Source organism: Prionailurus bengalensis, chromosome B3, assembly GCF_016509475.1.
Source record: "Prionailurus bengalensis isolate Pbe53 chromosome B3, Fcat_Pben_1.1_paternal_pri, whole genome shotgun sequence".
NCBI classification, from domain to species: domain Eukaryota; kingdom Metazoa; phylum Chordata; class Mammalia; order Carnivora; family Felidae; genus Prionailurus; species Prionailurus bengalensis.
Window position 1 is genome coordinate 81,837,679 of NC_057355.1, and position 20,442 is coordinate 81,858,120.

Genomic DNA, 20,442 nt, shown 5'->3' on the forward strand with positions numbered 1-20,442 from the left:
TTCTGTCCACAGCACGATATTGACTTCAGAATTGGGCTCATTTGGGCCATGGCTGAGATAGTTCCTCTCGTCATCCTCCATGTGTGGTATATGGGAGTCTCAGATCATGGCCTTTCCACCAGAAACATGCCATCATCTGTTTCTCTTCTTCACCATCTCCTATTAGATGGTACAAATCTGGGACCTTCTTTAGATTTGGCTCTTTGCCAAAATATATTTTGTTCTAAGTGGATTTGCCTGTTTGTTCTTTTTCTCATTTCTTCATTTATTTCTCTATTCAATACAGGTTTATTGTGGCTTGTCATGTGGAAAACACTAGCTTTGAGATTGTAAGGAATTATATAGAGATGAACAAAGCATAAAATATTCCAGGGATGTTGCTTTTGGTAGCTTTACTTTTGGAACTTCTCTTTTAGAATTGCCTTTAAAATGAATTTTTGTTACACACATGCCTACATATTTGTCTTAGTTTAGGAAGAGTCAGAGAAACTGAGCCTTTCCTCCCAGGGAAGTCTCCCAGGGAAAGAAAGGGTGAGAAACACAGAATGTCACTAGGCCCCTGATGAACCCAGTGATAGAGTCTCACAGGACCTAGTTCCCTACCAAGGGAAGATGCTTATTTTCCTTGTCATGGTCCTGGCCTTGCTCACCTGCTCAGTCTCCAGTTTTTAGAAGTTGTCCAATTCCCACAATGCCCCCTTCCTTTAGTTCTGTAACATTTTCACGTAGGGGAGAAGGCTGCTTACTGTCTTGTATCAGGATCCTGAGGGAGTTGTCATCTTGCAGGATGGTGAGGTGAGATCTCTCTAGTATCTTAGCATTTGGTTTCTATCTGTTGTGCTTAGAACCTGAAGACTGGAGAGCCTCAGATACCCCTCAAGAGTATGTTTGACTCCTGGCAGGCCCTAGAGTTTTCTGTGAACTGTCCTGTTTCCTCCTTGGAAAACACCTGCTTGAAAGGGAGCTCAGTCTGGCTTCAAAGTGTCATCTGAGATAAGTGGGTGAGTTGTCTCAGAGGCACATCCAACTCAGATGAAAGTGCCTCTGGGGTCATAACAGACTCTGGGGGAAGATTTGATTTGTGGGCTTTCATCTCACATATTTCACTCAACTGTTTTACCATTGGGCTTATGGGGTCTCCACTGCTCGTCTTCACAGGTATCCATGCAATGCCATGGGTAGGAGAGTGGGGATCGGAGTCCTGGGCCTGAATAGGACTTTCCAGCTGCTCCTCTGTGGGTAGGTTGAACTCCGAGGTTTGCACCTGAATGGGAGTGCACAGGATGCCTGCACTAAGTGATTGAGGATCTGCCATTCTAGCCAGATGCTTGTGCAGTGTAGGCTGCACTGAAGTGGCTGGGATGCTCCTGGCTGAGCCCATCTCAATCAGTAGGAATGGAGTGGGGCAGGGCCCAGCCTGAGTGAGGAGAGGATGCTGGGCTCTGATTCCATCTTTGTGTGCCCAACGACTCCAATTTGTTGGTTGATAATTTATTTAACCATTTACTTATTAAAGGATATTGCTGTTTGAGACATTTTTTAAAATTTAATTTCAATTTTTTAATTTATTTTTTTAAATTTGATTTTATTTTTCTTTTTGAAAAATACAATTTACTGTCAAAATGGCTAACATACAGTGTGTAAAGTGTGCTCTTGGTTTTTGGGGTAGATTCCTGTGGTTCATCCCTTATATACAACACCCAGTGCTCATCCTGACAAGTGTCCTCCTCAGTGCCCTACCCATTTTCCACTCTCCCCAACCCCTCCATCAACCCTCTTTGTTCTCTGTATTTAAGAGTCTCTTATGGTTTGCCTCCTTTCCTCTCTATTTGTAACTTTTTTTTCCCCTGATCCCTTCTTCCATGGTCTTCTGTTAAGTTTCTCAAGATCCACGTATGAGTGAAAACATAAGATATCTGTCTTTCTCTGCCTGACTTATTTCACTTAGCATAATACCTTCCAGTTCCACCCACATTGCTACAAATGGCCAGATTTCATTCTTTCTCGTTGCCAAATAGTATTCCATTGTATATGTAAGCCACATCTTCTTTATCCATTCATCAGTTGGTGGACATTTAGGCTCTTTCCGTAATTTGGCTATTGTTGAAAGTGCTGCTATAAACATTGGGGTACATGTGCCCCTATGAATCAGCACTCCTGTATCTTTGGATAAATTCCTAGCAGTGCTATTGCTGGGTCATAGGGTAAATCTATTTTTAATTTCTTGAGGAACCTCCACACTGTTTTCCAGAGTGGCTGCACCAGTTTGCATTCCCAACAACAGTGTAAGAAGGTTCCCATTTCTCCACATCCTTGCCAGCATCTATAGTCTCCTGATTTGTTGATTTTAGCCACTCTGACTGGTGTGAGGTGGTATCTCAGTATGGTTTTGACTTGTACTTACCTGATGATGAGTGACATTGAGTATCTTTTCATGTTTCTGTTGGCCATCTGGATGTCTTCTTTAGAAAAGTGTCCATTCATGTCTTCTGCCCATTTCTTCACTGGATTCTTTGTTTTTCGGGTGTGGAGTTTGGTGAGTTCTTTATAGGTTTTGGATACTAGCCCTTTATCCAGTATGTCATTTGCAAATATCTTTTCCCATTCCATCGGCTGACTTAGTTTTGTTGATTGTTTCCTTTGCAGTGCAGAAGCTTTTTATCTTGATGAGGATATATATATAATATATATGAGGATATATATATAATATATATGAGGATATATATATATATATATATAAATGAGGATATATATACACATATAAATGAGGATATATATATATGAAAATATATATATATATCCATATATATATCCATATATATATAAATGAGGAGATATATATATATAAATATATAACTTATTTGCTATTTTAAATGCAAGAATCATTGATGATGAACCAATAGTTCATTTTTGCTTCTAATTCCCTTGCCTTTGGAGATGTGTCGAGTAAGAAATTGCTGCAGCTGAGGTCAGAGAGGTTGTTTCCTGCTTTCTCCTCTAGGGTTTTGATGGTTTCCTGTCTCACATTTAGGTCCTTCATCCATTTTGAGTTTATTTTTGTGAATGGTGTAAGAAAGTGGTCTAGTTTCTTCTGCATGTTGCTGTCCAGTTTTCCCAGCACCATTTGTTAAAGACACTGTCTTTTTTCCATTGGATACTGTTTCCTGCTTTGTCAAAGATTAGTTGGCCCTACATTTGTGGGTCCAATTCTGGGGTTCCTATTCTTTAAGATGTTGCAGGACTGGGGCGCCTGGGTGGTTCAGTCAGTGGAGCATCTGACTTCAGCTCAGGTCATGATCTCACAGCTCATGGGTTCAAGCCCCACGTTGGGCTCTGTGGTGACAGCTCAGAACCTGGAGTCTGCTTCTGATTCTGTTTCCCTCTCTTTCTGCCCCTCCCACACTTGTGCTCTGTCTCTCTCTCTCTCAAAAAATGAATAAATGTTTTAAAAAAATGTGACAAGACCTACGAAATTGGGTATAAATAACTTAGAATAACTAGTTCTTGAAAGAGCTAGACACTTTACTTCTAGCTTCATGAGTAATTGGTCTTTCCTTCAGTTTGATGGCCAGAAGTAAACAAGTCTTCTCCTGTGGCAGTCATGTCTATAGCACTTCCTCATGTGGAACCCAGGGCCTGCACACCATCCAGAACTGTCAGTATTGATTTTGGGCACTTCATATTTATGTGAGTGATATGTCAGATGACAGAATTTAATGATTTCAGTTGTTTTGAAAAGAAGAGGACAAATTTGGGGTATTGATGGAAGTTTTGTGGGCAGAACTTTGATGCCACAATTATTTGGTAATTTAAATGCAACCAGACCCACTTTTTACAGACATGTTGATCCTGTGTATAGGAACCTCTGTGGTTCACACTGCTAATGGGTGTGGATAGCCCTCCACCAAGGCAAGAATGTAAGTTGGGATTTTATTTTTATCACAAAACATTTTTGCATTTGAGCATCTGATTTTAGAGCATATGGTTTTTTTGATTTATAGATAAATGCTGCTGAATTTAGTTTATATATAATGCTTGTCCAAATATCTGTCACAAGCCTAAGATGATGGCTGATTGAAAGAGCCTAGCTAGCTGAGTAATGTTTATCCGGTTTTTCTTGAGTTTTCTTCATGAATCAGTTGTGTAGCTCTCCTTCACTAAACCGTGAAATTTATACTCTGAGCTTTCATCAAGAAGAGTCTGTGTAAGAAACATCTACATCTCTACTTCTTTTGAAGGTTGATGGAAGAGGAATGGGACAGTGAGGATGGAGGTTACTGTCATTGAAAGGCAGTATATTGTATGGACGGAATATGGGCTGTGGTGCCAGAGGTTAGTAATTCTGGTGGTGGAAGGATGTGAAGGGTCTCTTTTGATTATCTCTGTGTTTTCCAACAAAATAAGACACTTATTCAGTCCATATATACCTGGCACTGTGGTTGGCCTTAAGGTACAAAAGTAAGACTTGTCCTCTGCCCTTAAAAGAGAGATTCACTATTTAATAGTAAAATAATAGTATGACCTTATTGCTAAGAAATGATTTCTTTCAGTTTTGTTTGTGTCCAAGTTTTAGCCTTAGTTTTTCTATTGTAAATTTTTTTTTGTGATCCCCCAATCCCTGTCTGTTTTTTCATGTGTTGATTGGGGAACTGAGAAAAAGGGGGGAGATAGTGATTGATTGATTGATAGATTGACTTAGGCCAAAGATCTTATGTTGGGATTGTGTATATATTTCTTTAATTTTATTTTATGCTGAGAGAATTTCAGAATTACTGAGAGTGTACTTGATTCACAGAGTTAATTCCTTACATCCAGATGGTCTTGCTTGCTATACCAAAGTAGCTTGGTCAGAACTTTAGCCTTTAGTTTTGTTTGTTCATATATAACTAATTTGCTATTTTAAATGCAAGAATCAAACATCAGACTATGCCTGTTTTGATGTAATTCTGCAAAAGTACACATCATATCGAAATTATTTCTTCAACTGGAAGAGAGGAGGATTATCAAATTAAAATGTGACTTAAAAATCATAATCTGATTAACATTAATCTGATCGGTACCAAAAATTTTTAGGGGCACTTGGGTGACTCAGTCAGTTCCACGTCCAACTTCAGCTCAAGTCATGATCTCATGGTTCATGAATTCGAGCCCCGTGTCCGGCTCTGTGCTGACAGCTGAGAGCCTAGAACCTGCTAAGGATTCTGTGTCTCCATTTCTCTCTGCCCCTCTTCCACTCATGCTCTTTCTCTGTCTCAAAAATAAATAAACATTAAAAAATGCAAAAAAAAATTTTTTAAACTGATAGCCATGAAATATGGAATAAAAATAACTTATCTGGACATTGGTACTGAAACTAAGGCTGCGAAAATATGTTCCAAATGGTCTGTGTATATCATTATTATTTTATTTGAGAAACCATAGCTTACTAAGTAGCTGGTTTCTATACAGAATACAGGTTTGTGTTGAGTCTTACCATGAGCCAATTATTTTTCTTCTCTTTCATGACATGGCTTGTACTTTCTACTCTGGCCTATATTTTGTCCTGTTTGTGCCACTGGTGGCAGGGATATATCAGGGAAAATTAGATTACAAGTCCTATTGATTTATAAATTTTTGGCATAATTTTTGTTTGAGAAGGTTATGATGATACTTGCCTAAGTAATATTAGTTTTCTCATTGTATAGATAGCAAAGTGAGGTCTAGAAAGGTAACTTTCATCCAGATCATAGGTGATGTACTCAGTTTCATGAGGGCAGGAACTTGAGATATCTTGCTCACTGCTGTATTCTCAGTGTCTAGAACAGTGGTTGGCACAAGTAAATGTTGCTCTTAATTTCTCAGGGTTAAACTTTGTACTGATTATTCTCTGTACCTACTTAGGTGTATTCTGACTTTAAGAATGTATATTAATGTATAATCTATAATATTAAGATAAATATGAGCACACCAGATACCTATATATTCAGGCAAGAACAACTTCTAAATACATTGCCACGTTCACTTGCTCATAAGGGTATAAGATTATTGTGAACAAGCCTAGATATAATGACAGTGTGCTTAAGTGAGAATGAAGGAACAGCTGCTCATTTAATGGTCTTTTAATGAGATGCATAAAATTCAGTCCATTTTCCTATTTCATTACGATTTAGTGATCTCAGGTTTCTTAGATGTCTTTTGGGTACTTCTGAAGTAATTATGTAGTTTAGGAAGTTGGAAATTGCTGAAGTTGATGAGGTGGGAATTAGATTGTTTTATGTGTTTATTTTCCCCCCATCCTCATTCCTGCTTCCCATCTATTATCTGTATCATATCCATTTGTATTCTCATAGATGTATTCCTTAATCTTTTTCAATATCCTTTGTGTTAAAAGTAGTTATAACTAAAACCTGCTGCATTATTCAGTTCCCCTTAGGAAGTCACTTATATTGTTTTCTTTTTAGCTTTGTAGATACCAGGTCTACTTAAGCGGAACAAGGTACAGGTCACTAAAATGTAGAAATTTAATTAATATATTCAAACAACAGATATGGCTTCTTTACTCCTCGGCCCTTATTTTTAGTGATTTATGTATTTTCAAATTGTATTTTGACTGAATATTTTCATGCTTAGTTTTACTCGTGAGAAATTTCCCTTTAATTTGCAAAAAGCCATTTAAATCTGCTTATGTCATCAAGGCATATGGAGAAGATATTTTTAAGTTACTTGTTTCGATCATTTTGGAATGTGGTGACCTCACAAATGGGCAAATATTTTCTTAGCATTTGGTTAGAAGAATAAACATTGTATGCTCATTGAGAGAAATTTAAATTTTGACTTACATAATATGACAAGCTTCTGTTTAAAGTGTTTTTTTTCAGTGTTAATACAATTGCTTAATTATCTAGTGGCTTTTCTTTTTTTTGAATCCATGATTTCATTTCCTCTTTGGATAAAAACCTCTGTAAAGGAGACAAACGTTTTTATTATCCCTATTTTGCAGATTAAGTTTTGGGCAAGTCATTTGATTTCTGAGTTTCATTCATTTTCTTTATCTGTAAAATAAGAACATTGGTCAAGATAATCTCTGAGGTCCCTTCATGCTCTAAAATTCTGTTTATACCATTGTAAAATACCAATATAAAAAAATTATACATTGTAAAATGTAAAACATAAAAAATGTTTGTACCATTTTTACATGCCAATGTAAAAAATCATTCATATTTTTAAAGGGGGATGTCTTATAAATATCAATTCCCATAGCAACTAAAGACATACCAGAAAAGAAAGCATATCTGAAGTTATGTAGTATGAGCAATACAGTAAGTCCAAAGTAAAGCAATCTCACCTGTAGCAAAAGAAAAAAATAGGAAAGATTCTTTTAAAAAAAATTTCAGTATAGTTGACATGCGATGTTACATTACTTTCAGGTGTACAACATAGTGATTCAACAAGTTTATACGTTATTCTGTGTTCACCACAAATGTAGCTACCATCTGTCCCCAATGCATCACTATTATGTATCATTGACTATATTCTTTGTGCTGTGCCTTTTATTTTCATGACTTATTTCAGTGAAATAAGTAATTGGAAGCCTGTATCTCCCACTCCGCTCCACCTCTTTTGCACAACAGTCCATCTTCCTCCCCTCGGGCAACCATTTATTCTTTGTGTTTATAGGTCTGTTTCTGTTTTTTGTTTGATTATTATTTATTTATTTATTTATTTATTTATTTATTTATTTATTTATTGGATTCCACATCTGAGTGAAACCATTTGGTATTAGTAATGCTTAGTCTGACTTTTTTCTTTTTGTTTTTTAATTTTTTTTAACGTTTTATTTATTTTTGAGTGAAACCATTTGATATTAGTAATGCTTAGTCTGACTTTTTTTTTTTAATTTTTTTTTTAACGTTTTATTTATTTTTGAGACAGGGAGAGACAGAGCATGAACAGGGGAGGATCAGAGAGAGGGAGACACAGAATCTGAAACAGGCTCCAGGCTCCAAGCTGTCAGCATAGAGCCTGACGCGGGGCTGAACTCACGGACCGCGAGATCATGACCTGAGCCGAAGTCGGCCGCTTAACCGACTGAGCCACCCAGGCGCCCCTAGTCTGACTTTTTTCACTTAGCATAATACTTTCTAGGTCCATCCATGTTTTCTCAAATGGCACGATATCATTTTTTTCCTGGCTGCATAATACTGCATCCCATACCACATCTTCTTTATCTGTTTGTCTATCAGTGGACAGGAAACATTCTTTTTTTTTTTTTTTTTTAATTTTTTTTTTCAACATTTATTTATTTTTTGGGACAGAGAGAGACAGAGCATGAACGGGGGAGGGGCAGAGAGAGAGGGAGACACAGAATCGGAAACAGGCTCCAGGCTCTGAGCCATCAGCCCAGAGCCCGTCGCGGGGCTGGAACTCACAGACCGCGAGATTGTGACCTGGCTGAAGTCGGACGCTTAACCGACTGCGCCACCCAGGCGCCCCTTTTTTTTTTTTTTTTTTTTTTTTAAATATTTTTGGGGTGCCTGGCTGGCTCAGTGGGTTGAGCGACTGACTTCGGCTCAGGTCATGATCTCATGGTTTGTGAGTTTGAGCCCTGCATCAGGCTCTGTGCTGACAGCTCAAAAGCCTGGAGCCTGCTTCTGATTCTGTGTCTTCCTCTCTTTCTGCCCCTCCCCCACTCATGCTCTTTCTCTGTCTAAGAAATAAATACTTATTTATTTTTGAGAGGGAGAGACAGAGTGTGCGTGGGGCAGGGGCAGAGAGAGGGAGACACACAATCTGAAGCAGCCTCCAGGCTCTGAGGTGTCAGCACGGAGCCCGATGCAGGACTCAAACCCATGAACCGTGAGATCATGACCTGAGCCCAAGTCTGACACTTCACTGATTGAACCGTCCAGGCACCGCAACAGGAAAGATTCTTAAGTGACAATTTTCTTCCATTCTTTTATTGATCCAAAATTTGTATTTGAGTGTGTGGTAAGCATCAGAATGATTTGAGCTTTCCTTTTTTAAGTTTGTTTTTTATGTTTTTATTTTTGAATGTTTATTTATTTTTGAGAAGGAGAGAGAGCACCCACACAGGGCAAGTGGGGGAATGGCAGAGAGAGAGACAAATCCCAAGCAGTCTCTATGCTTTAAGCACAGAACCCAACGTGGAGCTCAAACTCATGAACCGTGAGATGGTGACGCAAGCTGAAATCAAGACTGAGACGCTTAACCAACAGAGCCACCCAGGCACCCCATGATTTGAGCTTTTTTTGTTGTTGTTGGCAGAGTATATATATCCTTGGCATGAGTGTTTACAGAGAGACATTTTTTATTAGTTGGAAAGTTAGATTAGACCTCACAACCTTTAAAGGTTTGTGATTGAATCCCCTCCCATTTCTTATCTCAGTGGCAATCCCTTCAACAACTTTTCAGGATTGCATTTATTTTATAAATTATGACATTTTATATAGATATAACACATTAATTTCTAGTTGAGCTAGGATGAAGTATTTTAGGATGGTAGTCAGAGTAGATTGTACTTCAATATAAATTTAAATATGAGTATGAGTTCTTTGAATAATTCAGCTAACTTTTCCAAAGGAAATATGATCACTCTATAAAATTTGTTCAGTATACCAGGCAGCTTTTAGATTTTTTTGTTTTTGTGTAGAATACTCCCTTTTTGGGGAAAAAAAGAGCTTATTTTGTTATTTTGGTGCTTTTTAATAAAATAGCTTTAACTCACTTTTTCCTATAAAATATCAGTTTTCACTTCCATAGTTGGAAGTGATGATTGTATCCCAAACACTTCATTTTACAGTTGAGAAAACTGAGGTCCAGTGAGATTAATTCTCTGACCCATGATTATTTAGCCAATTAGTGACAAAAGTAATTGGAATTTAGATATGCCAGTTTCCCAAACTAAAACCCTTCTACTTGATGAGTAGGTATCTGGATTTTTGTCTGTATTCTGTTAGATTCATTGTCTAGTTTTTTGCCAAACTCCCCCTTTCCAGTGCTGTCTCTCTCCTCTCCCCCCCTCTCTCTCTGTCTCTGTCTCTCTCTGTCTCTCTGTCTCTCTCTGTCTCTCTCTCTATATATATATATAGAGAGAGTAATTAATTTTTGATTTAGAATTTAAAATCCAAAAGCTGCATTATAATAGCTCACACTTAAAATATAATGGCATATGGAGCTACAGTTTCTCACAGTTGGTTTCCTACTTGATATGATTTAGATCTTTAAATTTTTAGAATAAAATCTGAGCCAGTTTCAAAAATATTATGTTCAAAAGCTGTAGGTATTTTTAAAAATCTTTAAAGTATTCATTTTCTGTTCTTAGTGTTTATAAAAGGTTATTTACTTTGATTTAAACAATTATTTCACATAATTCTTTTGTATAAATGGTAGAATTATGATTATTCATTTAAAACAAAACCAGAATTAAATGGTAAATTATTGAAAGCTAAAACATTCTTTAACAGCACAAAGTCAGGAAATTTGCAGTTAACATTTCCATGGTTACTAGAACCCTTGCTCTATGATATAAAAGACTCTTAAAGGATCATATAAGGAAGGAATACTAACTATACATACCATAAAAAAATTTTCAAAAGTAGAAGAAACATTATAATTAACCGGAAAATGAAAAAAAAATAAAGCGAATGAATTCTTCTATTTCTTATATTATCTGAGTAAATAATTTTCTCTGGGTCTATAAACTCTTTTATGTGTCTATTTTATTTTACAATGAAAATTTAATATAGTAAAGCTCATACGTTTGCTAGCAAAACTCTTCAGGGGCTTGAAGAATAGTGATGCTGTGCTGCATTCTGTGGGAGACTGGGAACATGACTTGAGTCCCACAGACCAGGATTTATATCACTGCCTCACCACTCACCAGTAGTCTGACCTTGGACAATTTGCTTAACTTCTCCAGTCCTCAGTATTCTTATCTGTAAAATAGAGGTCATAATGCCTGTTTTACAATGTTAGGTATTCAGATATGTTAAAAGTATTTAGTGCCTAACTTATAATAGGCTCTCCCTAACAATTCTTTTCCTTCTGCTCTCCTTTACCTGTTACCTGCAGATCCGCTCTCTGTCTCTTCCTTCACAGTTCAATTCTACCTGATGGACCTAAGTCTCAAAAGTAGGACTTCAGGGGCGCCTGGGTGGCGCAGTCGGTTGAGCGTCCGACTTCAGCCAGGTCACGATCTCGCAGTCCGGGAGTTCGAGCCCCCCGTCAGGCTCTGGGCTGATGGCTCAGAGCCTGGAGCCTGTTTCCGATTCTGTGTCTCCCTCTCTCTCTGCCCCTCCCCCGTTCATGCTCTGTCTCTCTCTGTCCCAAAAATAAATAAACGTTGAAAAAAAATTAAAAAAAAAAAAAGTAGGACTTCAGATGGCAGGTAACTAGAACTAAATAAACATGACTGAGACAGGTCTTTACACCATTCCTGGCTAGTGCACTGGGTAGACTGGTCTCCTGGAGCAAGTGCTTCTCAAGTTCTATAATGTCCTTAAGAACATCAGAACCCCTGGACAATGTGTATGGATTCTCTCAGTGAGGCTCAGTGTAGCTTCTGTCACAGCTTGGACTTTGACTTCTCCCCAGTACAGTATTTTTTTCTAGGGATATTCTTTTAAATAATATTTATAGTTTTATAGTTTTCCATATTAAACACAGTACTACCAGTCTAAATATATTTTATAAACTGTCCCAAATTAGGTTAATAAAAGGATTTGTTACTCCTAATTAAAAAAAAAAAGAAATTCTGAAACTTCAGCCTTTGAGTATATAAAAAGAGTTGTAAATGTTTTTAGTAATTTTTTAAAAATGAAGATATCTTGATTCTCAGGTTTATAATATTTCAGGGTTTTTGGTAGCAGTCCTGTCCTTTACTAACATATGCTCCTAGATTATGAACATCTGTATATATAAGCAGTTGGCCTAAAGCAGTACTCTAGAGAATTTAGAGAGATGTTCCCATAATTCACTAAAATGCTGTTACTTTGGTGGTTGTGTCATTATTTTCATGTTGTGAGGTTTTACTGTTTCAGCTGTAGCATGCGTTTACATGGGATCATCTGTGGGCTGGCCTAGGAATTGGATAACCTTTTAAGTATTATTTCAGAAGCTAGATATAGAGTTACCAAAGGTTGACCCATATATCAACTTTTAGAGAAGAAGTCTTCTGTGAATTGATGCTGTCTCCAGGTTGGCGTGGCCAGTCTACCCTATAGCTCTGCTGGAACAACTGAGGAAATGGGAGGTGATGATAAAGGGAAAGCAAATGAGTAAACTTTGTCTTCTTTTCGCTCTCAAAACATTACTGCTATCACTTGGGTTGGTAGTGCTTTTGGAGGGATTTATTCAAGTATACTCCCCCCACACCTCTTACAATAGAAAGGAACATGTTTGAAAATGAATTAGAGAACTTTATCATCTGACAGAAATGAAAATATTAGGGAAAATATATCATTGTAGCTTGAATAATTTGTTCTCATTTTATAACTGGGTGAACTCTCATCAAAACAATCTTCAAGAATAAGCATATTATATTTTGTTGTATCATTTATTTCTACAAGTCTGTAAGCCGTCAACTCAAGTAGAAATCTTTTGCTATTCAGATTTTTATTGTGGTATTTATATTTAAATAATTTTACTTTTGTAGCAATTTTCATCTTAAAACCCAAATAAGGTATCATATAATTTTATGAATAAACCAATGGGAAGAGCAAAAATATGGTTCAGATTTAAAGAGAACCACCTTGTGTTTTATTTTAGATTTATATTGTATATAAAAGATGACTCACATGGCAGAATAAAATTGTAAGAGACAATTTGACTCATAGAATCACTCAGTGAATGTTGATGGAACACTGACTAGGCATTATGGAGGAGATTGTATGTGGACAGCAGAGTCCAGAGATGAATAAAGAAGGGTCTCTTTTTTAAGGAACTTATACTGAAGTTGGGGGGGATAGTTATGTACAAAAAAATTCATACTCTAGGATTTTTAGAACTTGAAGACCCATTAAAAAACCTGAAAGTTAGTTGAATCGAAAATCCTAAGAGCTTGGGCCTAACAAATTTGTCTCTGGGCCTGAGACATGGTTAGCTGCATCTTGTATCCTAGTAGTGGCATGGTTTCATGTCGGCTTCCAAGCAAAGCACAAGTACTATTTCTGTTAAACATTAGGACTATGCCTAACTAGAGTTGGAGAACAGGAAATCAGGGACAGATGGCAGAACTTAGCCATAGGAAAGAAGTTGCAACAGATAGAAGGCCAGAATTAGACACAGGGACACTACCTTGAGATCTAGTATTTATGAGTCAAGTAGGCATAAGAGTCAAAAACAACTCTTCAGTCAGTAACCAAGCGCAGACTAGAAGGAAAGAGGTAGTGTCCGGCCCAGCTCAAGTTCCTTTAAGGATTGGCCTTACTGCTTATGGAACAAGCCCATATAAATGAGCTGCCTGGACACAGCCCACTTTTAAATTATTCCGTCTAGATTTTGTTCCATTTCCCTGTTTTATGATGTCTCTGTTCGTTCTTTAGTTACACCTTTTTCTTGCCCTTAGAAGTTTAATTCTTCTTGCCTTCCACTTTGCCTCCAGCAGGCTTACAGCTTTGCCTCCCTTTCTTGGCAGTGATTTTCCTCCCTGTTCCCACAAGGCCCAACGTCTACCCCTGCTGCTGTTTTTTTATCAGGATCATATTGGCCTTGCTAGAAGACCTAAGATTTCAGGGACACTCTCCCTTTGCTTTGGAGCAGCATATGTTGACCCTATAATGCTTACATGTGGCCTGTCTAGTGATGGTGAGGGAAACTGCCACCCTCGAGGCTGACTGTGGTAAACTGCTTGAGCTATCTGAGAAGCCCAAAATGGAATGCAACTATGGGCCCTTTCTTTTCAGACTTACAGCTCAGCCTGTCTGCACTTGTGGTCCCAGTGTTCCCTAGAGTAAGGCCTGATTGCTACTGCTTTGGTCAGCTTCTGGAGGAAAGTGGCCCATGTTCTTTTCCTGTTCGTAGCACCACCCTCTTCATAACTGATGCCCTGAAAAAGATAAATTACTTTATCTGCCCATACAGAAGATACACTTTTATCTCCTCAGAAAAGAGGGGATTGCCCTTATTTCAGTTTTGAACTACTTTCAGATTATTGGGCATCATTTTGAACATAAAATAGAAACTATTGTTTGGAGAAGCCATATCAGCTTAAAATCACCCCAATCGGTGTTAGTTGGGGATAGTTTCCTTTCCTAAGGTTGCCCATAAAAAAAGAAATAAAAGTAACACAGATTTAGTAATTATTCCTGGTGGCATAACTTTCAAGTGTTGGATATCTTAACAAACAAAGTGAAAGAACAGTACGAGAAAGGCAATAACTTAAGTGGTGATGTTATAGCGATTACAAATACATATATATTTATAGGACAGATGAGAAAGCAATGTTCTAATGTTATTTAAATGGATTTGAACAAAAGCTCAGTGACTACATTATATTTGGATACCAAAATTCTGTATCTCAAACACTTTAGAGGGAAATAAAAGTTATATGAAACATCTTTCACAGAGCCTCTCTCGGCAGACTCAGGTCTGAAGTCTTACCTCTGATCTGCATCTCATCCCATCCTTACGGCTACTGGAATTGTTTTTGGTCCTCCCATTATGCTGTTTATGTCCTCCTTCAAAATTAATGCACATGTTTGACTCTCAAACTACCTTGCTGAATTCTCTGTTGTAGTGCTGCCTCTTTATCCACAGGGCATCTCTGAACTACCTTGGTAATTCTACTTCTAGACTGATTTAGTCTTTCCTGATGAGATCCCTTTATTTTGGAGTCTGAGAGGGTTTTGCCAAAGGTGAGGTTACCATGAGGCTGATGAAGTTTAAACTCTGGATTCCATGCTTGAGATGCTGAGAGCTGTAGAATGTTCCAGGTGGAGAGAGGAAGCAGGTTGCATTTGGGAAGCATTTCTGTGTAAGCATTTATGTTATTCAAGAGATCTTAGAGAAAGGAAGTTGAATATCTAAAGCTCCAGCATTTTAGGGTGATTTCTAATTTTGTATTCTTATTCTTAGAAAGGATCACCCAAATTATATATGCTGCAGGCCACACAAAATCCCATTAGGATCTGCCACTGGTTTTTACTAAATGAGGTACCTGGATGTTTTGCTAGTACTTACCACCTACATTTAGTAACATGCAATTTATAAGAGTAAACAAACACTAAGTAGAATCTAGAGAATCCCCACATCACTCTAAAATCAGTGCTTTGGTGACTCTTTTACAAGAGAACTGGAACTTGTTGGTAGCCAGTATATTTCAGTGTTTGTATTAGTGAATGCTGTAAAAATGGAACTCAGATAACTGAGTTCAGTTCAGTTCAAGTCAGCCAGCCATTGTGGGATGCCTGCTGTGTGTGATCAAGGTACTGGACCAGAATCATTTTTTAGTTTAAATGCAATTTAAGATTCATTTGAAATTGTCTTAACAGTGAAGTATTTTTAGTTCCTTGAAACCCTAGTAGCAGTTCTCTTTAAAGAAATAAGAAATTGGAGCCAATGTGATAAATATGCTTAAATGCCAGGAAACAATAATGATAAACTGTTGGCACCAATCATTTGATGTTTTCTGAAACAAAGAGACTTGTCATTCTGCCAGTGCTAGGGGTTTCAGTGAAGAGGATATACAGTGGAAAATATCCTTTATCTTTTCTGTAGATAGTTTCATAGATGAAGGCCATAGGTAAGTTTGGGGTAACTATTTTTCAAACCAAGGAACCTTAAATTGAAAATGAATTGTTATGCTCATCATTTCATCATTCTTTTTAAAATGGGTCATTTGATCAGTATCAAATACTTTGTGTTTGAGAAGTATCATAAAATTCCTGAGAGACAAGATAATATGTAATATCAGGTACTGATAAATGTTTTGAAGACAAAGTCAGAGGAGATTGATGGTTGGGGGTGGGGGTGCTGTTTTAGAAATGCTCTACTGACTTCTAGCTATTGTTTGAATTTGCCAAGCATATCCCCATTGATTAGAACCTTTTCTGCACTTGCTGTTGCTTCTGCCTGGAATGTTTTGTTTCCTTCAGATGACCGCTTCAGTTATTTTCTGACTTCACTCAGTTTAAAGTAGTGCCATTCACCATTCTGTTCTTTTTCCCTGCTCTACAAGTATACTTTACCATTTGCTTGGGAACCAAAGAGATTAAAATAAATTCTTTGATAAATCCTTGGCTATCTGAACTCTTACTGTTTGCTCTCTGAAATTCAGGAATTGAAGGGATTTTTATTTTATTTTATTAAAAAAAATTTTTTTTAAGTAGGCTTCATGCCCAGCACGGAGCCCATTGTGGGGCTTGAAGTCACAGCCGTTAGATTGAGAGTCAGATACTTAACCAACTGAGCCACCCAGGCACCCCTTGAAGAGATTTTTTAAAACAATCTCTTGTTTGATCTAGATATCTTAATTAGGAACCAAATAATTTTGTATAGTAAGAGATACTTATTTTCTTTATAGCACTTTTACCCACTGATTTGTCTTTGTATGTGTTTGTCTGCCTGACTTCCTCACTAAACTTTTAGTTCCACAGTGACTGGGAATGGCTGGGACTTTATTTTGTCCACTACTGCATCCCTATCACCTGTAACAGTGCCTGGCACCTAATCAATTCTCAATAAATATGTGTTGAATATATGTGTTGATACATGAATTAATCTATTTGACCCTGTGTCATCTAAATCTTAATTTAAAATTTTTTTTAATGTTTGTTTATTTTTGAGACAGAGAGAGACAGAGCATGAACAGGGGAGGGGCAGAGAGAGAGGGAGACACAGAATCTGAAACAGGCTCCAGGCTCTGAGCTGTCAGCACAGAGCCCGACGTGGGGCTCGAACTCACGGACTGTGAGATCATGACCTGAGCCGAAGTCGGATGCTTAACCAACCAAGCTACCCAGGCGCCCCTAAATCTTAATTTTAAAAAATATATGCTTATATTTGAAAAAGGCTTATTTCACATTATTAAGTTTTAAGAAGCAAGGTACGGGATTATATACACAGTATGATTGCCATTTACGTTTTAAAAATCTCAAGTCTTTTCATGTGTTCATTCATTCATTCCTTGAAAGAAAACTCGCTAATCATCTGCTGAGTGTCTAGTCTGTGTGTTAGGTATTCTAACTCAGCTACAGTTTCATAATACCAATCATGAAACACTAGTAAATGAATGTTACCCTTCCCCTTACTCATTCTTTCTAGCTATGTTGATCTTCTTTCACTTGCTCACACTAACCTATAACCTCTTTCCTTTGCACAGGTTATTTCATTATGTGCTTAATATCTGTCTCCTATATTATAAATTCTTTCAGCCTAGAAACCATGGTACCATTTAATCGTCAACACCTAGCTCAATGCCTAATATGTAGTAGGGACTGAAACTTTCTATGGCTGAAGGAGTGAATGAATGAATGAATGGATGTTTAGGAGACATACATAGTAGGAACACCATGTCTAATGAAAGTTAGGGGAAGTGAATTTCAAGTTGGGGTCTGAAGAATGAGGATTAATTAGCAAGTGAAGAAGGCTAGGTAGAGTGTTCTGGAGCTTAAGCTCAGACTTCATCCTCAAAGTAGTAGAAGGATTTTATTAAAAAAAACAAAACAAAACATTTACTTATTTATTTTGAGAGAGAGAGAGAGAGAGAGAGCACATGTGTGCATGTGTACACATGCAAGTGGGGAGGGGCAGAGAGAAAGAAAGAATTCCAAGCAGGCTCCACACTCAGCCCAGGAACCAATGCGGGGCTCGATCTCATGACCACAAGGTCATGACCTGAGCCGATCTCAAGATGCTTAACCAACTGAGCCACCCACACACCCTGAAATAGAAGAATTTTAAACAAAAAGTGGCACTAACAGATTTGCATTTTATATGGACCATTTTTCAGTGGTATAGGAACAGACTGGATGGACGATGTTGAAGCAGAGACACTGGTTGGGACGGTTTAGTGAAAGATGATTGTTGTCTCCATTGGGTTCTCGGAAAGGGGTTAAGAGAAAAGTAAATACACTTGAGAGATTTTTAAAAGGCAGAATAAGTGACTAGTGCCAGTGAGGGAAAGGGAAAAGTTAAGTATGATTCCATGCTTCCACCTTAGGCAAATGGGAAGATTGTACTGTGGACTTAGAGGGAGAAGCCATCTAAGGTGAAAAGAGCCTGTGGAATCCTTAAGGCCTATATAAATTGAGGCTGAGCCTTAAGGACTTGGTAATATAGCTGAATTTTCTAGGTGTAGATGCTTAGAAAGATGCCTGGAAAGAAATAATCAAAATGTTAATAGTATTGTAAGTCTAGTTCTGTTTCTAAATTTTTCTTTTGATTAAGTTTTGGTTATTATTATTAGTGTGTTTTATGAAGGAATAGTAAACTTTAAAAAATTATATTAGGATCTGTCATAGGAAATGCTGTACCTAAAAACCCAAGGTTACAAAACTAAGGCCTTCCTAGGTAAAATATTGGCTTTTCCCAATGAAAATAAATTATTGGTTCTGAATAGAAGTCTACTGTGGAATGGGTTTATCTTTAGTGTATGTGTGTATGTGTTGGGGGTGGGGGGCAAGAGAGAAGGGGTCATTTGGAAATTTTACTGTATCATTAGTAGAGGGCCTGCTAGTCCCAGGAACTAATCTCTTATTTATTCATTGTTTAAAAATGTTTATTTATTTTTGAGAACGAGAGAGAGAGAGAGAAAGAGAGAGCACATAAGAAGGGGAGGGGCAGAGAGAGAGGGAGGCACAGAATCCTTAGCAGGCTCCAGGCTCAGAGCTGTCAGTGCAGAGCTGGATGCAGGGCTCTAACTCACGAACTGTGAGATCGTGACCTGAGCCAAAGTTGGACACCTAATGGAATGAGCCACCCCTTACTTATTCATTTATCCTTAGCCTTCAGCATAGTCCCTTACACTTAGTAATGGCTTAAGTGAAAACTGTTGTTTTAGATTTGTTGTTAATATGTTTATTTTTGTTTACATCACTAATTCACTGCAGTTGTTATATAATGATGTTATTTGTGTCATCTTGGTTTTTAGGTAGATTGGGGTCATCTGGACTATTTAGTTGTTGACATGCCACCCGGAACTGGAGATGTGCAGTTATCAGTCTCACAGAATATTCCCATTTCAGGTAATCTTAAACTTTAATTTGTTCTGTCTTTGGTATTTTGCTATTGCCATACAGAGAAAAAGACTCCATGACAGGCAAACATTTTTATGTCTCAAAAACAATCATTTATAAATTTGTCTTTAGAGATCAGATTCATAAATGCAGTTTTTCAAAATATTAGCAGAATGAATGTATTTACAAAAACATGGTGGTGTTATAAATCTGTGTTCTAGAAACAATAACAAATATTGTTTAGGTAGAACATTGCTATTTGCTTCACAGCTGTCATGCAGTGACAGCACAGTGCCTGATACATGGTGGACACTCAGTAAATATTCATTGAATAAATACTGAATACAAGTGAACATTAGGAAAATTTGGCTTTTTGGTAAATACGAGTATGGGAAAGTTTTATATTCAGTTAATTATTTGATGTTAAAGTCAAGAGAGCAATAAACATACTAGCTTACATCAACTACACAATATTTCATTCTGGTAATAGATATCTTTTCTATGATATGGAATTTAAATATCAGTTGTAAGCTTTTATGTTGAATCTGTTTCTAAGGATTTTCCTAAATTCCAGTGGAGAAATAATTGTAAATTTCTCTTATTTATAAGCACTTTGGGAAAGTAATGGAATTTTAAAATGTCATTACAAATCAGCTATCTATTGGCAATAAATAACCAAGAAATACTACTGATGCTTAATCATCAAAAGTTTTAGAAGCTAGATTTTTTAATAAGATATACACATTAGTCAGAAATATCAATATAGCATCATTAAGATGAATTTTTTTAAGGCTGCCCCAAAGGGCAATAAAATGAATATTTTTGATATTTAAATTTATATGTAACTTTATTGGAGTCTGAGATTTCTGCTTTAGTGAGGCAAGCTAGAAAGTAAGAGATGGGAGTAAAGTGAGGTAATAGAGGAAAGTAGTTGAGTGTGCCTTTTTCAGAATCAGCATACTAGATCGTCTGTTTTTTCTTGTTTTAAGTAGTTTTGGGAATTTTATATTTCTAAATCTTAATGCTCGCTAAATATTTATTGAATAAAATGTGCTTTCTGGCACCTTGAAATTCCTGTTGCAGGCTCCCAAAATGCTTACATCATTCACGTGGATAATATATTGATACACTCGGGCAAAATTATCATGTGTTCCCTGAACTGGGACTTGGTACCTTGAAAAAGTTTAATTTACTTCACACAGATAAACTGATAGCCCTAAGAAATTTACTTTTGTTTACTCAGATAACAGCCTCTCTCTTTGGACAGGAT

The 20,442-nt window shown here is 37.1% G+C and overlaps 1 protein-coding gene and 1 pseudogene across 4 annotated transcripts in view; one reads left to right on the top strand and one right to left on the bottom strand.

Moving 5' to 3' along the window:
- The window catches only part of NUBPL (nucleotide binding protein like), a 226,356-nt gene that overhangs the window by 161,874 nt on the left and 44,040 nt on the right, over positions 1-20,442 (top strand). The window contains exons 1-3 of one of the 4 annotated variants that reach the window (XM_043554349.1): positions 3,440-3,917; positions 4,239-4,332; positions 19,088-19,181. In XM_043554349.1, coding sequence (XP_043410284.1) covers positions 4,303-4,332; positions 19,088-19,181 — 124 coding nt within the window. In that variant the 5' untranslated portion in view covers positions 3,440-3,917; positions 4,239-4,302. Of the gene's footprint in view, positions 1-3,439; positions 3,918-3,959; positions 4,333-19,087; positions 19,182-20,442 lie in introns of those variants that run through there. The other 3 variants (XM_043554350.1, XM_043554348.1, XM_043554347.1) reach the window with 3 other exon arrangements.
- On the bottom strand, positions 592-1,381 carry LOC122467747 (annotated as a pseudogene).